This window comes from Pteropus medius, unplaced genomic scaffold (assembly GCF_902729225.1).
Source record: "Pteropus medius unplaced genomic scaffold, Ma_sr-lr_union100, whole genome shotgun sequence".
Classification (NCBI taxonomy): domain Eukaryota; kingdom Metazoa; phylum Chordata; class Mammalia; order Chiroptera; family Pteropodidae; genus Pteropus; species Pteropus medius.
Genome location: NW_024342474.1, coordinates 5,267,801 through 5,288,171, shown reverse-complemented (window position 1 = coordinate 5,288,171; position 20,371 = coordinate 5,267,801). Strand labels below are relative to the sequence as shown.

The following is a 20,371-nucleotide window of genomic DNA, read 5'->3' as shown; positions in this document are numbered from 1 at the left end:
GAATCAGAAGGTGTTTCCTGCCACTACTGGTCGCTGTTTGACGGTCACGCGGGGTCCGGGGCCGCGGTGGTGGCTTCCCGCCTACTGCAGCACCACATCACGGAGCAGCTGCAGGACATCGTGGACATTCTGAAGAACTCAGCCGTCCTCCCGCCCACCTGCCTGGGCGAGGAGCCGGAGAACACGCCCGCCAACAGCCGGACTCTGACCCGAGCGGCCTCGCTCCGCGGAGGGGTGGGGGCCCCCGGCTCCCCGAGCACCCCACCCACGCGCTTCTTCACGGAGAAGAAGATTCCCCACGAATGTCTGGTCATCGGGGCTCTTGAGAGTGCGTTCAAGGAGATGGTAGGTATGGGTAAAGAGTCTGGGGCAAGAGGGGCAGGGAGACCACTTAAGCCAAATCTTTGCTTCTTGAGGGTTCTCTCCGAAAGGGCCTATCTCTGATCTGTCCACTTATTGCGTGGTTCCACTGGGACATCTCTGTTTTATAATAGGGTTTCTATTCTCGGTAGAAGGTGGCAGCAAGATAGAGTTCCTGGCATTGAACGCAGGCCAAAATTAAAAAGATGAAAGGGATGGTGCATGAGGTAATAGGCTTATTAAATAAATGTATGCATTATTGCTTCTCGTTCTGCAGACTCATGTTGATGCCAGCTGGTACAATTCCACTTAATTGAAATGGGCCTGGTTGCCATCTGTTTTATACATGTGTATGAATTCCAGGTGTTTCGGGAAACAGCTTTTACCAAAGTGCTCAGAATTGCCCCCTTTTTTACAAATCTGGTCTGAGAACAGCCTTTTACCATGATTAGCAATGTGGTTCTCACTGCTTTAAAAAAAAGTACAGGCCAATACCCAAGAATCGTTTGTTTTACTTGGGAACGTAGATTTGTTTGTACATTGAAATTCGAATGTGTCTAATCAAGGAATTCAGCCTCCTTCGCTATCAGCCTCACTCCGGAGAACACACTCAGGGAGAGAGTGCAGCTGCTCTCAGTGACCCTTGCTGTCCCTCTGCCTGGTGAGAAAGCAAATAGAAGGCCAGCCCCTGCTCTGTTCCACACCACCCTCTTCCTTCTCTGAGCACTTTCTACTGAGGCAATATTTAAGTTCCAAAGATTTTCTCTCCTGAGCAAGCAGCAACCTGCATGCAGATAAAGAGTAAGAGATATATAAAGATATTATAAGATTATAAGGACTTGAGTAAGGTGAGTGGGCAGTAATGTCCTTAAAACCTGGAGGTCCATAAGGGATGACAAGCTTCTAAGTGAAGCAAGAGCAGCTAGAAGCATCTCCTCAGAATTGAGTGTACACAATGCACATCCCGGGGTCTCCTGACGTCAGGTCGTGTGCTAATGAGAGGAGAAAAGTAATATTACACAGTTAATATGTTCACACCTCAAACTTATACCGTTTCCTCACTTGAACTCTTCTTTGGTCCCAGTATCTCTCTCCTTGTCACAGAGATAATATTTACCCTTTGAATAGCAGGTGGTTTAAAATGCACCTGTATTGGGAGTATCTAGTAGCCTTCAGTCCCAAGAAAAATACCAGGAGGTTGGAAAAGATTATTTAGAAAACAAGAAATCAAGCTAATAAAATTGACTCCTACTCAAGCTTGGTATCATATCAAATCTAAGTCTCCAGCTATCATAGAAACTCTGATGTAAATAAGTGTTTCTGGACACCAGTGTTCAGAATGCTAAATATTCAATTGAGGTAAAAATATGACAATGGGCTTATCCCCCTAATGAGAGGAAAGTAAAAAACAAAAAGGAACTTTGGGGTCTTCATTTTCTTCAGTAATTGCTAGTATAGGACATCTTTTACTTGGTACCTCTGTATTCTCAATTTTATCTACTAGAGGCCAATGTCACGTTGAGTCAGGCCTCCTCAAGGGTTCTCAGGCCGTTCCTGCCCATTAATGGCTCAGGGTTACTGGCAACAACTATATTTGAAATAAGAGGTTCATTCGGAAAAATGGGAAAGAGCTTCATTCTTGTCTTTAATATTTTTTCGGCTTTTAACCAGCTAGTTCATTACCTGAATTTTTTCTTGGAAATTTAGTTGCCAGTGAAAAGATCTTTTCACTTTCCTGTGTGATTCGCTTAATCAATAAATATTTGTTGAGAACTAACTGTATGTCAGGACTAATTGGAAAAAGGACATTGACCGAATTAGGCAAAGCTGGTATTAAACAAGTAAGATATACATGGGAAGGACCTTCAGAGGTGAAACGCAGGGTGAAGTAGGAGTCTCGTAAAGAGGCAGAGCAGAAGTTTCCCTGGAGAAGTGGTGCTCGGTGCAAGGGGTTGGGGGGTAGGAGCGAAGCAGACAGAACTTGAGAGGCTGGGAGTGTGTTCTGGGCAGAGGAAACTGTTAGCGGGAAGAAACACATCAAAGAGAGAACCCAGATGGGCCACAGGCAGCAAGCCGATGTTTACCATGGTTAGGAGATGATTTCAAAGGTAGGAATGATGTGAGGTGAACTGGAGGGGCAGTCTGGAACCCACCTGTGGAGAACCTGGTGTGCCATGTCATGAATTTTTGGCTTTAAGCCTGTCTCTTTAATCCATTCCACCCCACGGTTTCCTCTTCACTCTTCTAGGCCCCCATGTGCCAGAGGCCCACCTGGACTTCGTACCACGTGTTTGGCCTTACGTGAGATACTCATCTGAATTCTTTGGTTCTCATGGTGCTTGGTGGGGTGGCCCTACCTCCCGCCCTGCTGGTGACTGAGCCAGCTATGCCTGTTGGCCCAGAATGATTATTAATACTGTCTCTTTTTACTCTCAAAAGTGTCCCTGTTTGAATGATGCCTTATGTTTACCCTAATTACAAATAGATACTCATGTTTTCTCTTTGCTTCATCAGGGAATTCAGGAATAAACCTACTCCAGTATAATAGAAACACGTGCCTGACTTAACCATTGAATTGCTTGGGGTGAGCTTCAGAAGCAACAACTCAGAAATTATACAGCATGCTCTCAATGTTCTGGAAGCCCATCGCTTGCTCATATAAATGCTTTTTCTTTCCTGCCCCTTTCAATATTAGGTTTTCTAGAGCCATTGTTTCAAGGTAAACTTTGATTTTTTGAAATGCCCGACATACAGCTGATGTCCTTATCTTGTCGGCCTGATATTGGTGGCTCTCTCTCAGGCCTTTCAGAGAGGATCAGATTTGGAATTTCCCTGCCATTCTTAGTTTTTTTCCATTACAAAGTCTGCCACTTTCTAGCTTTCCTGTTCCTAGGTGTTCTTTAGGCCTTACAGGTTTTGTGCCATTCTGACCCTCTACACAAGAAAACTCAGTATTAAATAAGATTCAGTCATTTCAGCTTTGTGGCTCTCTTGCTTTCTCCCTCACTTTTGATCCCTAGAAATTTCCCAAGCCCTGCCCCTAAGCCTCAGATTTGCCTCACAGATGATATCTCTGCAGCTACCCTTCCTGAGATTCAGAAAGTAGCTTAATAATATCTTCAAGGCCAAGTTTGCCCTTCATATGGGGTTTGCTTTATTTATGGCAGTTCGCAACATAGAATCGGAGGTCTCTGGTCTCTCTCTCTGTCTCTGCGATGCCCTTCTCAATCACTACTATATATGGAGCTAATATTTTATAACCAGAATTCTTCTAGATACCATAAGGGTCTAGCAGTAAAAGATTACATTTTATATCTTGGAGCATTTGTAGTCACGCACTATATGAATATAGAAATACATAATATCTCATTTAATGATGTCCCAAGTAACATTAAGACGAGTGATAGAATGTTGATATCTATCTGAAAAGGGATAATCGGTTAAATGATTCAGAAACACAAGCCAGAATAAATAGTATTTATTTCCAGGATAAAAGTAGGTACTAGTTAAAAATATAGACAAATAGAAGTGAAAAAAAAATCTTTGAACAAGGGAAGATGATAACAGTTTCATCAAATGCCGTAGGCTTCTTTGAGGACACTGCTTTTCCTTTCCTCTTGGGTCCTCAGGTTGCCCAGCACAGTATGTGGCTTGTGATAAAGGTCACCTCTGACCGCTGACCTCTAATACTCACCGTGCATGCTTATCAGAGGCAGGTTTGCCCTATGGCCCCTTATTGTACCTCGTCTTAGATCTTCCTTCATAGTGAGAAAGCTGCATAGCCAATTCCTCCTGTGTCCACTGTGGCAAATGAACCGTGGCTTCCTGGAGGACCAGAATTTCAGAACTTTCCGACTTTCTTCAGTTGTGCTTCCCAGCAGAGCTTTGTAACAATGCCAAATTTAGCAGCTAAGTTTTGTCACCTGTGGTGTTTAGGTTGCTGCTTGGCCCAAGACGATAGATGTGAATAAGATAAATGACTTCTAAGTCCTGATGTCAGTCTCCTCCCTGCTTCCTGGCGCTTCAAAGACAGGGTTTGATAGTCAGCATTTGAAAGAAGTCACTTCCATTGCTGGTATAGTTGCAAGCGACCTTTGCCCTCCCAGCAACCAGAACCAAGTGCCACCTACAGGATTTGAGGTCTGGGCACAGGCGGGAGGATCTCAAAATTCTGTCCTATTTCCTTTTCAGTGTGGGTATAGATTCCTCACCACAGTGAAGAATGTACTAGAAATTTGGCTGTATTGAAAGAGAAAAATGGCAATATTTTAACTTGTAAAACTACCATACAGCTTGTTATTACTGAGTAAATGGCTCAGAAATACTTTTGTTGGTAAAGACCATATGGTAATACTACGTTGAAAAAGAGGAGGATAAATGCAAATCTTATTTATAGTTTAGAAATCAAAGTGTTTTCAAAAATCAACATATTATGTTAAATTGTGGACCTGTGTGTCTGTCTGTGTTTAGGCCAGAGTTTTGGGGGTTTTTTGTCTTTGTTTCTGGTATATCAGGAAGTTCCTCCAAGGAATGAGCATGTGATTCCACTGACAGCCAGAAGGTGGCAATATTAGGCAGTACTGGACTGGTTTTTTTTTTTTCCTTCTCCATTGCCTGGCTGAGAGATTGGCTTGTTCTCAGAATAAACCGAAATCAGACCCAGATACTAAAACCATGCAGAATCTTATTATTTGTGACTGACACAATTAGCAATGTGTTCAGAACCATGTTTCAACCCAGCTAGGGGGAGCTGCCAAGTCCTATTGAAACTACCCAACACTCACTCCCTTCTGTTGCCTGATATTGCTTTCCTTCTGCAACTTGAAATTGGTAAGGAAACAAAGAATGATCCTGGGGTTGCATCATCTCTGGGACTTTCAAACCAAATTACAACCATCCCGAGCAGTATATTTTCTGTCTTGCAGTTCTTTCCTGCTAAATTAGTCTTACTTGACACACATCTCTTTTTTCCCACTCTTCTTTGCAGCAGTAAGGAGAAAAGAAAACCCCGGGTCTTAAAAATTGCATCCATTCTTTGATTTAGAGATAAACCTAGCCTTAATGTAATATTTAGACAGACAGAACACAGGATAAATCAGTCCTGCTAAGTAGAAAGTAGCCTTGAGAGGTCTGGAGGACTCCTGCTTTGAGCAGATAAATCAATTATCTCGTTAATTGAATCTTATGAGTCATTTAAGTTGATCCTTGTAGACCATACTTGAAAAGGAATGATAGTATGTGCATGGTTTTTGCTCGTTTTTCTAGACTTATGTTCTGAGGTTCACTGATTTCCTCATTTTAGATAAAATAGTTCAGCGAAATAGTTTAAGCTAAAATGAGGAAGTATTCCAAATTGGTTTTTGTTTAGCACAAAGCAGTAGGCAGTTTTTCACATGATTTCATAGATTTTTTGAAAAAAACTCTCAAACTCGAGGGTTTTAAAAAAAATAATAATTATACACCGTTTCGTATTTTTTACCTCGAATGTGAGAAGCTTAAACTAGTTGGAAAAGTTGAGAGCTTAAAGAAGATAAATAGTTAATTCAATGGTAAATATATCTTTATTGACTTCATTTATCATGTTTGATCTGGTAGTAAAAGAACCATCCAGATGGTCCTTTAATGTTCCTTTCAGTACTAGGATTTTGTGAAACATCTTTTAAAGAGGAGTAGGTGGTGTAGGAAAAAATAAATTTGCTATTTTGGCTTCTAGGGAGGGGAAGGAGGAGAGATTATTTTTAGAATGTGTTCTAGTTACACCCAGTTTTAGAAGAAATAGAAAAGTGTATTTTAATGTCAGTGAATCCTTCAGGGTGATGAAGTCTGTAGAAACACATCTTTCAAATCCCTGTCACTGCGATTCCAGAGAGCACACATGTAGTTAAAGAGAGTGTGTGTGTGTGTGCGTGTGTGTGTGTGTGTGTGCGCGCGCGTGTACGTGTACGTGTACGTATGTACATGTGTACACGTGCCCCTACACACACACATGTATATTACCACACGAATAGGGGTATTGGTGAAAGCATAAACATATTAGCAAAGTTTCTTGGATAAAATGTATCTAGACTTTAGTCCACTATTTATGTAAAAGTGCTGCCAAATTTAGCATTCCTTATGCTGGGGGAGCTAGTAAGGGAAAGTAGTTGAAACACAGGAAAAGATGAAAGAAATGATGAAATCAAATAGGAAAAAATATTGAATCACTATTAATGTAATAGTGAGGGATTGACTGGGTACGCTAATGGAATTTTTCCCAAAAAATTAAAGGCAAATATGAACTCTGCCCTAGCAGAAAATCTTAGTGTTGAACACTCAGTGTTGATTTTTTTTTTTCAGGATTCAATAATTTCATAATCAGATTTTCTTTTGGTATAAACCATGATGATGCAGAATAAAGTTGTTTGTCTGAGCCCCAGACTAATTCTCTGCCTTGACGGCCCTTTCACATGGACTCTGTACCATAGCATTCCCCTGCTTTTGGATCAAACTAGTGATTTAAGTCTGTCAAGAATCATTCATACTCTAGTCAGCATACAGCATGCAAGCAGTTGTCTGCGCAGGGATTTTTAATAAAAATTGTCTTTCACTCAGACTTTAAGTATTCAAACAAATATTGATTCTGGATATGAAAGGATAGTTTTTGTAGCTAGAGCAGTTCCTTCCAGTATATTAAAAACGGTAATATTGGAAGTGGACTTTACCAATTTATATGTTAATTTGGCTAAATGTGTATCATAATAGCGACTTTATATTATTTAAATGCAAGAAAAAAATGAATTAAGTCCACCCACAAACTCTTTTGTGTATAGAATTGTTGGTTCTGTTTTATGCATTGTTTGGGGATTAAACAGAGAAAACTTCTGACAGCTTGATGCTTTCTTTCTCCTCTCTTTCACTTTGCGACAGTCCTTCCCAGCTGACATCCAGGCCCCTCCTTCCCTTTATATCCTCCAGCCTCCTGCCATCCGTGTGTAGGTTCTGAGAACCGTTCGTTCATTCTTGTCATGTGACTGCATTTTACTCGAAGCATGGGTTCCTGCTGACTTATCATCTTAGTGTACATTTATTTACATCGCGAGCTTTTCATTCGTGAATCATGGAAGTTACCCCCACTTCTCTGCATCGGAACAGTGAGGTTAATAATTTGGTTGTGAGGACAAGATGAGATTCTGTAAGTGCTTAGCGTCATGCCTGCCATCGAGACGTGCTCGGTGAAAGTTGGCCGTTGCTGTGTGCAGGTGTCACTGTTGTGAATTAGTGGGAAGAGGAAGTCAGACCAGAGTTCAGGAGCTTATGTCTTTGATCAGTAAGATGGGTTGACTCCTGCCTGCATTGAATAGAGGACACTGTACTTTAAGTCACCTCTCATCTAGTTGTAAAAGAAACTATTTACTGGAGACTTTGGGACTAAAAAACATTGATCAGGTGCAAGCAGTTGGCATTATCAGCCTCTCTGTTGTATTTTCCACATGGCAGCTCAGACAGTCCATACAAAGACTACATTCTCCATAAGCTGTGATATTTTTTGAATAGTTGGTTTTATTCTTCTTATTTTTGCCTGATTATATGTTCGCCATCCCTTGTTTCCTGTCTCTTGTCCGCAGAATGTCTAGCAGGTGACAGATTTATAACAGTGTCTTCTCCAGAAATGCTCATTAGACGGTAGAAAAGCAAGTACAGAAGATTCTCTTGTCCTTTCTCTGAAGCGCACTCACACCCTAGGGCGGTGTCAAGGGAGCGAGGCTAAGAAAGGCTTCGATATGAGTTCCTGTACAATCCAGCACTAACTCTGTTTTCTTCCCCAGGACCTGCAGATAGAGCGAGAGAGGAGTTCATACAACATATCTGGTGGCTGCACAGCCCTCATTGTGATTTGCCTTTTGGGGAAGCTGTATGTGGCAAATGCTGGGGATAGCAGGTAAGCGAACTGGCCTCCTGGTTCTTACTAATTCTCATGCCTTCTGATAATTTTTATCTTTTTTTTAAAAAATAAATGCTTAGAAATAAAATAATTCTGCTTGGGATTAGATATTGAGAAAGATGAGTCTTCTACATCTGAATAAAAAAGCATTTAAAAAGAATTGTCAGGCTGGTATGAAAAGTTAAAAGCAGTCTTCTTGTCCACAGTAGCCGTTTGCATATATACCTGTGATTAGTCTAAACCAGTAGTATCCGGTTGTTCTTTGACTTCAGAACCTGATTTTTAATGAAAGCTTAGCAGAGGCATCACATCTGAGAATGACAGGGAGGGAGGAAAGGAATGAAGTGGGTGTTTGAAGGAGACTCAGGAGGACACGCCAGCTGGTTCCACTTCTGCTCAGTGACTTTGCATTGTCCCCTCCCAGAGTTTCTCCTTTTGTGCGCATGCCCTTAGAGACTGCCTTCTCCTCTCCTCCGAGTTCAACTGAAAGGAATTTGACCAAGAGATTCTGGTTTATCCTTACTCTATCCAGCATTACCAGGAATAAGATAAACGTGTGTTTTAATTTTATTTTAAATAACTGCAGCGTCCTCACTTTAGGTGTGGGGAATTTTTAAAATGTAGACTTTGTGAAAATATGTATTATGTTCTAATACATACATAAAATATTATAATCTAATATGTATTACACACTTCTCTGCCCCTTATTAACAAAAGATGTTGGCTTTATAGCAGGACTTTTTGCTAAAGACTGACTCTTCTGAAAGCAATCAGAGTGTACTGGACTCTAACCACGATGTTCTCAGAGGATGAGTGAATTCCTCTACAGGCTGCGGTCTGGTCTTCGGATGTTCTCATTCCTCTGTCTCCTTCCTCTTTCTCTGGCCTTCCTCCCCTCCCCCTGCCGCTCCCCTGCCCTGCCCTGCCTCCTTCAGGTTGCAGCTGGTGCCTCTGTGGCCTGGAAGACCAACTTCCTCAGGCAATCAAGGAGTTCACCTTAGTTTTTTACAGTCGTATGTTGCTTAACAACAGGGATACATTCTGAGAAAGAAATGCGTCATTAAGTGATTTCATTGTGTGAACATCATAGACTATACTCACACACACTTAAGTGGTATAGCCGACTACACACTGAAACTATACGGTATAATCTCGTTGTTATAACCACTGTTGTATAGGTGGTCTGTTGTTGACTGAAACGTGGTAATGCTGCCGCGACTATACTTTCATTGACAAAGGAGGAGAGCCCGAGGGAGTCTCCACTCCCATTAGTTTAGCATCCTTTCCCAGTCTTGCCACTAAAGATCTTGGAGACTAAAGGAGAGAGAACTACCAAAGCAGCAATATTTGGGGTTTGAAATTTGATGTTTTTGAAAGTCTGTTTATTTTTAGAGTGTGGATTTCCATTCTACTCTATAGGACATCTCAGTTTCAATAGAAAATTTTGCCAAGTAAATGGAAATGTGTATAAGATGCCACATTTACCCCACGGCTTCTATTCCCTAGTGTTGTATCAGGGTCCTGCCTGGCAAGAGTCAGACTCCAATCGGATGCGTCAGCTGAAAGAGAAGTGACAGGGAATCGGCTTGGAGCGGTGGGGCCATGAAGGCGTTTACCACTTCAGGCCTGCAGGGACCAGGGAGCAAATGCTACAGCAGAGCCAAGAGAGCGGGGCCACCGGCGAGGGTCTCTGGGCAGGAACTACAGGAGAGAATAGGAAGAAATACTCTGACTTCTCTCTCTCCTCATTCCCCTGTCTCTCGCCAAGGCTTCCCATTGAACAAGCCCAGCTGGAAGCCAGGTGACATGTAGCCCAGGTAATACAGGTCACAAAGGTCAGCCAGCCAGGGCACAGACACTGGCCAAGACCTCTTCTCTGGGGCGGGGGCAAGCAGAGAATAACCAGCACATACGCTATTCCTTCTTTCTTTCACTGTCTCCAGGGTTTGAGCATCTAAAAATAGAAATTCTCAGTCTTCAGGGGCCTTTAAGACACAGACTGAGGAGCTAGCCTCTGGGCCTCTTGTTCTGTTCTGGATCTTGAGCTCATTGGGAGACAGATGAGTAGATAAGAAGATGATTCCTTTCTGTTCTGAGTAAGAACAGAAATCGGTGATTCAGCTGCTGTGCTCATCTCATGTTTTCCTTTTGTCTTTGTTTCTAGTTCCACGTCCTCTGAAATGAGTTTGCTTTCTTAGCCCTTCCAGGGACTGTGGCAGTGACCGAGCTCCTTGCTCCCTAAGGACAGGCCCACCCTTCATCTCAGGGAAGTGCCTCTCACCAGATAACCCCAGACTCAGAAGATTACCAAGCTTCTGTGCCCGGAATATCTTTTATGTTGGGTTATTCTTTTCATAGAAGCAACTCCTCCTCAACGTCTTTTTGTTTTGTTTTGTTTTGTTTTGTTTTTCCATTTTGGAACATCTTTCAAAGCTCTAAGCAGCTTACCAGAGCCACGCACCCAGCCAGGCCTTCTGATCCTGCTTCCTGGAAGTGTCAGGCCCCTGTCCAGCATCTGCCAGTCCCATCATCTGTCAATATTCATCTTCTGGGCTCTTGCCCCTCCTTTTTAAGTGATTTCCTCATTTACAAAAATAATGGTAGACATTGGACTAAATCTCTAAAATGGCTGGCATTCTAACAATTATCCTCTGAGGAGAGACATTCTTAGAAAGTAAAGTAGCGCTATAAAGCTTGATCTTTTTGTTATTTTATCTTTCTTAGAGTCAGTTTTTGAAATTTTAGTATAACTGAGGTTCCCATCTTCCTCAGTGTCCATAAAAGTATGATGTTTTACATGTTATTCTCAATAATTTGAAAAGCCCAACAAGCATTTTTATCCTTGTTAAAACTGTAAAGCACCAAAAAAAAAATTTTCCAATGATAAAATAATGTCTCTAAAACCTAATAGGCTTAATTACATTTATAGTGTTCTGGCCCCAGTATTCAGATACGAATTTGGGGTTTTATGGCTGATTTGGTCGGGTTTGCCGTTCACATTCGGCTTTGTGCCATCTAGAAACCTAAGAGCAATCTGGATTGGTGTTTGTATGCAAAGGATAACTTAGAGGACACTTACTCATTTGGATGCTGTTTTCAGCTCTCGTATGAACGATATTTCATATCATCTTATATAGGATCATTGCTTAGTTTATACTAATAACATATTATAGATATTTGAGTTTGCAAAAATATTCACTTATTCCCAAGAAACAAATTAAATGAACTTTGATTGGACCTATGTAGATGGCTCGATTTAATCAAATGATTAAAGCTGACAGGATTCTGGTAACAGGGCCCTGATTAATTAAGTGCTAATTTTTCTTCTTTATCGCCAGATATTGCCTACCGTGTGTTTATCTTAAACCTTGACAGTTTTGAGAGTGAAAGCAAATCTTTGTTCTAGGTTCCCTACCCCATGATTGCTCAAAATCAGGAAAAGAGAAGCTTTGTACTCGTTGGATTTGGAAGCTAATGGTGGTCAGGAACTATTTTGCCACTTAGCGAGCCGTGGAGCATGTGACTTTCCATCCGGCGCATTTGTGCCTGGGGTTGTAGTTAGGAACTTGATGCTCTTTGTGGCTTACTGGTGTTTGAGCCAACAACCACCCTCAGTGTAAGATGTCCGCAGTGATACCAGGCAACTGGTACACAGCTTGGGACGGACGCCCCTCTCTCTTCAGCCGAGATAACCCGCCATGGAGGCACATGGGATAAGTCCTTATTGCACACCGATTGTTTTATTTTTCCCAGGCACAGGCAGTAAACTCAACACCTAGGGGGATCATAAGGGACTAGGAAAGAAGCAGATGGTGGGCGGATTTTTGCTTCAAGCAAAAATGAACTGGTAGCATGCAAATGTCATACAAAGCAGTATGCAAACTATCACCCATTGTGTCTGAGTCATCCACTCCTTAGGGCTCTGAGTGATTCTTCAGTTCAAGAAGAAGATGCTTTGACTCCATCTTAAAAGATAATTTCATTTTATTGCTAGAGAGCTAAGGAATCAAGGAGGCAAAGTTGTTACCACTTATTTCAAACAATGTCTAAAGGTTTGGCAACTGAGACTAGGCTAACTCATTTAGATTAAAGAAACCACTTAATATTTAAATTCATGACTCTGCTCTTGCCAGATTTATAGTAATGGCAGCAAAGAGAGAACTAATAAGTGCTAGGCACATGTTAAATACTGTAACAGAGAATCGTGTTTAATTCTCTCAGCAATGTAGTGAGAAGTAGGCATTGTTAATATCAGATAAATATACTGAAGCCCAGTGAGGTGAACTGATTTGCCCGGGGTCCCACAGCTGTAAAGGAGCAGGGGCACCAACCAGCCCAAGACTGGAGGTCAGAGCACCAGGTTGTCAGCAACTCCCTGTATTCTGGGATTTCCCATCCATGAAGAGTCAAAGGGGATTTTTGGTTTTGTTTTTCACATTTTAACATCTCTAAACTCAACAGTTTCTAATTAACATTTTTCCTATTTATATGAAAAATAATGACATACCTTTTCATCTGTGGTATCTTTGATTTCACCTGAAGTGGTTTATGGGTTGTAGTGAGTGTATGGCTGCACTAGAAGCTAATTTAAACGCACTTCAGTAGTGAAGCAAATAAGCTTTGTGTGGTCCAGTTCATTCATTTATAATACAGGCAATGATATTTTCTCAAAATGAGGGCTGCCATCCCCTTCTAAAGGCCTCGAAGTTCTATGAGACCATTTTAAATTTTGTGTTTTCATTTTGATGATAATCTGTTGGAAATAACATACGCATTTTCTGGATCTTATAAATGACTAGTGCCACAAATTCAGACCCGCTTTGTCACTTTTACAATTTCTTTGGCAGCAAGTGTCTTGCAGACTTTTTCAAAATGAGTCACAGGCTCTGGGGGAGTTCAGGGTCATCTTTCCACTCGTGAAGGCCCTCCTAGGAGCAGGGCAAGAAGGTCAAATGTGTTCATGAAGCAGGAGTGAATGAGTATTCTATGAATTGTCCTTTAAACCAAGCCAAAGTACAGCCAGTTTGGTATTCTTTTATTTCTCTTTCCTTCATTCTTAATTTTCCAGAATTACCCCCCATTTAAGTTAAAGCTCTCTCTATTCATTCAGAGGTGAATTCCTCTGGCAAGTCTGAATTTTCCTGAGGAGGATAGAAGTTAGGTATTAAACAAGGCTTTCATTTCTAAATTCAAAACCAATTAAACATCTGTGGTGTCCTCTCTTAGGCTTCTCCCCTTTACTAGTGGTAAGATGATGAAACATGATACAACTGCCTCCAACCCAAGGGAATATACAGAACTAGTCATTCCTTTTTATGTTTATGAACATAAATGACCAGTACAGAACCTTCCTGAAACTGCTTATTGCTAATAAGTGATTCATCTGTCCACACCTGCCAGGGAGCTGCTTCTTTGATAGTAGCTTTCCTCTGAATTCAGAAATGTAATTGATCTTCTTCCATCGACTGCATTAAGTTCACCACACCTCATTTTCTTTGACAAGGAGCTGAAAAATGGCATCAAGAGAAACCAAAATTAATCACCATTCTCTACTAGGAAATTTGAATTGCTATTTCTACCTTTTTTCTGCATGGGCCCCTATCTTTTTAGTAAATATTTACATCATCCTTTAGCTATACTCATAACCTATAGGAGGGATTAGCAGAAAGAAAATATTACTATCAATTGATCACAAATACATACAAAGATATAGAGGCCATGTGATCGTTCAAAACAGTCTTTGCTTTTCCCATCAAGTCACTCGCTGTCTATGCAGACTATACCTAAGAGGCCTTTCTCTTTCTGAACTTCTTCCCCTTGGGTTTTTTCAAACCTCTCCCTGACACCCCTTGCCCTAAATCAGTGGTTCTCAAAGTGTGGCCCTCAAACCAGCAGCAGTAACAACTGGGAACTTATTAGAAAAGTAAATTCTAGGGCTCTAACCCAGGTCTACTAAATTAGAAGCCTGTGGTGGGGATGGGGGAGTAATCTGTGTTTCAGGGTTTAAAAATTATAGCCTTTTCTGGCCTGAGGCTTAAAGTGTCACACTCCAAAGCTGTCAAGCATCTAGCAGTCCCTGCATGTGGAGGAGCTGTTAGGGTGCCATTTCCCCCAGTGCTCCCCAACACTGCCACCTGAGGTGGAGGGGCCCCGCCTACAGCTGGCTGTGGAGTCCTTTTTGTCATCCCGATGTTCTGGAGCATAGGTCCATTTCCTCGAAAAGTGGGAGTTGAGGTAAGGATTTCTTGCATGATCCAGCTCCTTATCTCAGCCTCCCACCAACTGCTGGGTAGCTCTGAAGCCCCCGAACCACCCTACACCAGGCTAGGAGTCCCTTATCGGAAATGGGCGAGGCATGACTCTGTGTGGATTTTTGATCTCTTATTTTTGGACCCCTGGGAGAGTGGATTTCTGGCTGTTGTTCTCCCATCCTAACCAAGTTACACTTTGAACAACTTCAATCCTAGCCCACTGAGGGGCTGGCCTGGGAAGTCTCGTGGAGTTGGTAGAAATGGCATATTTGCACTTACAAATGCTGGCATGAAATTTTTGTAGTCAAGATGGTGACCTTATCTATCCCTGGCTGCTGAGATAGAATGAAAAAAAAGTTGGTCTGTATCAAGAGGGAGCTTTTTAGTGGAGAACCTCAAGGCTTTATTTTTGGGCCACTCTAGCTCACACCAAGATTTTCAGGGCCTAATCATCTAATTCCTGATGATATGAAACCAAGTGAGATGAACTAGCAAGATTCAAAAAGACCTTTAGTGCCTGGAAAGATGGGCTGAACCTACCGAAGTGAAGCTTAACCATAGTCGAGGTAAAGTGTAATATCTGTTGAAAAGGGAAAATGAAAAAAACAAAAACAAACAAACACTAGCAGGATAGGGGAGACAAAGCTTAACAACAGCTCCCGTTCTTTAAAAAACTATAAGTGGACAGTAAATTCAATCTGGTCAGTAGTGTGATATAGACACCAGAACCTAATATAATCATAGGCTATAGCATTTGAAGGATAAGGCAAATAATAGCTAATGGTTTTTCTTGGCTTACTGTGTCTCAAGTGCTGTTTGTAATTTCTAGGGCTTTACATGAATAATCTAATTAATCCTCACAGAGTCCTTTTGGGGGACCGCTATTATTAATCTCATTTTACACATGAAGTCCCTGTCTAAGTGACACAATTCCACGTTTGTATGAATGAACAGGACCCTTCCAAAGAGAGACCAGAGTGGTGAAAGGATTTGGAGCCGTGTTTGAAGGGATGAGGAAAACTCAAAAATAGAATTTTTTTCAGCCACATGAAAAGATGACATGTATTGACATAAAAGATGTTTCGGGGTGTTTGTCATGTATGAGGGAGAGTGATAAGAATTGCTCTCTGGGACAGAGGTGACAGCCACAAGAGGACAGGGTAGTGGTTAAGAGTAAGGGCTCAGACTGCCTGTGCCACTTTTAGTTGTGTGTGAACTTCGGCCAATCTCATGTTTTCCATGCCTCAGTTATGTCATCTGTAAATGGAGATAATGATAGTGCCCACTTCCCAGGTGAAGATTAGATTAGCACATGTGTGGAAAGCTCTTAGCACAGGGCCTGGGCCACAGTGCTGCTCAGAAATAGTTAAGTGTCGTTATTGTCATCATGCTCAATGAGAGCTGTCAGTACTCCACGGGAGCTGTCCAGAGATGCAGTGAGCACCTGTAGAAAATAGTGGGTTCTCTCTTAAGAAAAATATTTATGCATCAACTGTATTACTACCTAGCAAAAATGTTGTACTAAGTAATTTTGTTCCCCATTAAGCACCATTTCTGTGACGTAAGGAGAATCTTAAATATATTGTGACTGTTTTCATTTTTCCTTCCTTATGAGTTTAAAGACCTCACAATTCGTATAAGGAAAGGCACACGTGTTTCCTGCTGTGCGATGTTATATATCGGGTAGGCTAAAGTGTAGAAACAATAGACCCCAAAATTCACTGGTCTAGAGAAGCAGTGACTTTGTCTCTTGCAGGCATTCGGGGACCTGGGATGAAGGAGGGTCTACCACTTTTGACAATAGATTCCAAGGCCTTCTGGGGGCATCTCCATCCAGTCCACTGGAAGGGAACAAGAGCATGGGGGAGCACTCAGGCAAGGTTTTATGGCCCAAGCCTAGAAGAGGCAGACATCATGTCTGCATGATTTCCAATGGCTAGAATTCAGGTACATGGCCATCCTGAGAAATAAGGAAGACTGCTGGGAAATGTAGTTGATGTAAGAACATCTAAACCAAGAGATAAAATTTTTAAGAGTTTATTTGAGCCAAACAGAGGGCATGCTTGAAAGCAAGATCTCAACAGGCTGAGAAAATGCTTTGGAAAATGACAGCTTTGCAGTTTCTTTTATTCCTTTGGAATCAAGGAGGAGATGTAAGGAAGATTACAGGAAGATGAGAGAAAGCAAGGCAGAGAAATTTCTGAGATTGAATTATAGAACAATTAACAAGATTATGGGCTGAGGGTGGTCTGCTTTAGAAGGAGGGGCCCGAAAGGGGTCATTTCAAAGGTGTGTTAACCTAGATGCACAAGAACAATGAACAGGTCTTGCTTAAGGCAAAGATAAACCTTTTCAAAGGCCTGGGGCGTGACTCTCCACTATGACCTGTCTAGTTATGAATTTGTGACCAGATCACTCTGTGAGGTTACTTTTTTACGGAGCCCTTTTTTCTAAGTTGTGTCCCTAAATTCAAGGGACACAGTTTCCGCCATCATTGAGCATTGAGAAGGGGATTCATGTTCAATTGGTGATGGCCTCTTTATTTGGTGTTATGATTTTTCCCATTCAGCTGATGAAACTGCAACTTAGATGTCAGTATCTTTTTTAAAGCCCAAACACCAATTACAGATCTCTTTTGTTACCTTAATTTTGTCACTGTTAGTTTTAGAAGAGATGCAGTAAGTTCAGTTTAGATTGTCAAAAACATTGAAGAAATAGCCTTCTCGCTATGATTCACTTTTATCTTGAAGAACACATTTAGATATTTAAAAAGCCTACAAGTAAATAGTATACCAAATATTTGTCATTAGAAAGTCCATCATAGAAAGTAATATTCATTTTATGCAAAAGAAGAAAGGTTATATTAGCCAGGTAGGATATGAATATACTGATGTTTTAGGATTTTATCAGTTTTACTAAAACCGATTTTTTAATCTCAATTTCTATTCTGAGGTTATTTTTAAATTGTCGTTATGTTATAGAGATTTTAAAATGACATAGCTGTTCTGTTTAATAATTATGACATACCAGTTTAGTTTAATAGCTTAACTTTTTATCCACTCTCAAACAGTAATTCTTTGGTATATATATATATTTTGAGCACATTTTCTCTTTTCAAGGTCATCTTCAATAGAGTCAAAATAATTACTATAGATGGAGCATTAATAAATGTCTCAATTCATCCTGTTTATTTATCTTAAACTTGTACGATTCATTATGTGTTTATACTGTCAGAGCCCCAAAGTGAAGATAAGATATAAGCTGACTAAAATGCCACTAGAGGAACAGGATTCAACCAATATTTGGATGTCAGCCATGTGTCAGGCACGTGTGGGGGAAACACAGTGAATGAGGCAGACAGGGTCTCCGTCTCCATTTACAATACGGTGTGACGGGCAAATGCAGGATTTGGAGAGACAGGTAAGCACTAGGCTTTAATGAGTGGAGGCTCCCTTGGGTTAAAGGGGATGAAACTCTAGCATGTGCATAATCGTAATCGTGCTCTTTGAAATAACGGCAGTGCTCTGCACCAACAGAGATTGCTTCACAGGTCAAAAGCCCTCGCTGCAGTTCTGCCCGCCTACCCCTTGCTTTATTCTTCCACAGTGTCACTGTTGTGGTTGTGAATAGCACTTGAAACCTTGGTTGGCACTTGGGGTCGGTTTGTAGTACGAATATTTTTAGTGGGAACTGAACTCGTTTTGTGAACTGTGAGCCTCATCGAACCATCATCAGCGAGAAATGGTATGTGAAGTTCTTGTTTCGTGGCAGGGTTACTATTCACTGAGCAGTCCTTATTGGTGTGCACTATATGGTGGTTGGTTTGCTCTGGGAGTGAACTGGACAAGATGGGCATTTAACTTTCAACTTTGCCCTCGTTTCTGTGAGCTAGTCAACACTCTCCCCAGGACCAAAGGTAGTTTAGCTGTTAGTAGCAAAAACAGAGGCAGGGAGATGTCAGCCCCTAGAAGTGAGCTTTGGTAAGTGAGCTGTGGGCAATGCAGCATGGTGAAATGGGATGGGCCTAGGGTGCTGGAGATCAGGAAAGCTAGCTCTCACCCCTACAGAAAACACCTCAGGTTTCCCATTGGTGGAAGGGCTGGTTCCCACTCTTCAGGACTGCCATGCAGGCTACAGGTACTGGACATGAAGCTCGTGGACAGAGTATAGCATGTGGTTCATTCCTTCCTTTATTCACCCTTTGCCAGGCACCGTTGTAGGCACCAGGAACAAAACCTCGTGCCGTCAAGAAGCTTACAGACTAGTGGGCAACACAGATAATAATCAAGGCAAATAAATGAAATGTTGAGTACGCTAGGTGGTGATGATTGCTAGAGAGAAAAATAGGATAAGGGGAGGGGCTCAGTAGTCTCTGGTGGGTTGAAATTTCAGATGGAAAACCAAAGAAGGCGCCTTTGAGTAAAAAAGGTCTGAAGGAGGTAAGGCACAAGCCATGCAGATATCTGGGGGCGTGAGTGCTGGCAGATCAGACAGGAAAGACCCTGAGCCAAGAATGTGCCTTTTGTTGTGGAGGACCAGCGAATAAAGACAATGGTAGGGGGTGAGGCCAGGGAGGTGCAAACAGGGCCCAGGGCCTCTCAGTAGCAGCTGTGCTGCTGTGAAGATGGCCTTGGCCGCAAAGACACCATTGCATGAGCTCTTCTCTCTTGCTTTTACTCTTCAAATAATGGAGTAGTCTCACCAGCTGTAGTTCTGAAGCCTTCATTCCATCTTGCTAAACCCTAAGGAATTCTGTAAATTTATACAGTCATATACATACAAGGCTTTAAAGACCACCTTGTAGAGTGGCTTATACACCTTTTTTAAAAGCAATGGAACCACTGTTTGTTGTTTTTCTGGTAGAATCCTATACAGTTTCCCATTATATAAGAACAAATAAAAGTGGGAGTTGTTTTGATGTTGGGAACCAGACCGAGTGCTCATGCCAGCTCCCTTTTCCCAAGGCGGTGCCCAGGCTGCTCTGTAGGACTGTAAAGCTGAACTTAGTCTGAAGGCTACTTGCCTGCTCCAGAGACACCAGACTTGCTGCCATATCAGAATCACCTGAGATATTTTCAGCATTTTATTATGAAAAATTAAAAGACGCAGAAAAGTCGAGAGACTCATAGTACACTCCCATATACCTACTACTTAAATTCTGCAGTCACCATGATAATGTTTTAATCACATATCTGTCTGGCTCTGTTGAACCAGTATACCCGCCTGGGGATTAAAAAAAAAAAAATGTTGGGCCCTATACTCGGGCTGGCTTCATCAGAATTATTGAAGGTGGGGCTGAAACTCTTTATTTTAAAAGCACTCCAGATGATTCTGATGGAACCACCACTCTGGCCCAAATATCCTTTTTTGTTGATAAGGAAAATGAGGTCCAGAGAAATCGCCTTTCTCAAGTTCCCCCTGGGAGCCGGTAGTGGCAGGGCCGGGACTCAAACCCAGGTCATCACCTGCTTTTTCAGGGCCCACTTTCTAAGATTTTGGTTGGTGTCTGCTCAGCCACATCAGCTCTTTCTAAGATCAAATTACTATTCCTGCCCCTCTCTTCCTTCCCATTACCAGTTTGCTGAGCCGTTGCTTATTTTAGGGAGTTGTAAAGAAGACTTCATTTTCTCCTTGGTTGAAATTTTCAAATATTATCAAAATAAAAGAGCATAACTGTAGAACCCCAAAGCACAGAGATGAAGGTTTCCAGAGTGTGGATGTCTGATGTCACCCTTAGTTGACTCGATGAGACGGAATTAGAAAGGGCACTGGGCTGGGAGCCCAGAGACTGGGAAACAAACTCTAGCCCTGTCCCAAATTGTGAATGGTAGAAAATTCA

General features: G+C 41.8%; 1 protein-coding gene across 7 annotated transcripts in view; it reads left to right on the top strand.

Moving 5' to 3' along the window:
• The window catches only part of PPM1H (protein phosphatase, Mg2+/Mn2+ dependent 1H), a 261,613-nt gene that overhangs the window by 103,548 nt on the left and 137,694 nt on the right, over positions 1 to 20,371 (top strand). For all 7 annotated transcript variants that reach the window (XM_039865886.1, XM_039865885.1, XM_039865883.1 and 4 more), the window contains exons 3-4: positions 1 to 345; positions 8,166 to 8,278. In XM_039865886.1, the coding sequence (XP_039721820.1) occupies positions 1 to 345; positions 8,166 to 8,278 (458 nt within the window). The remainder of the gene's footprint in view (positions 346 to 8,165; positions 8,279 to 20,371) is intronic.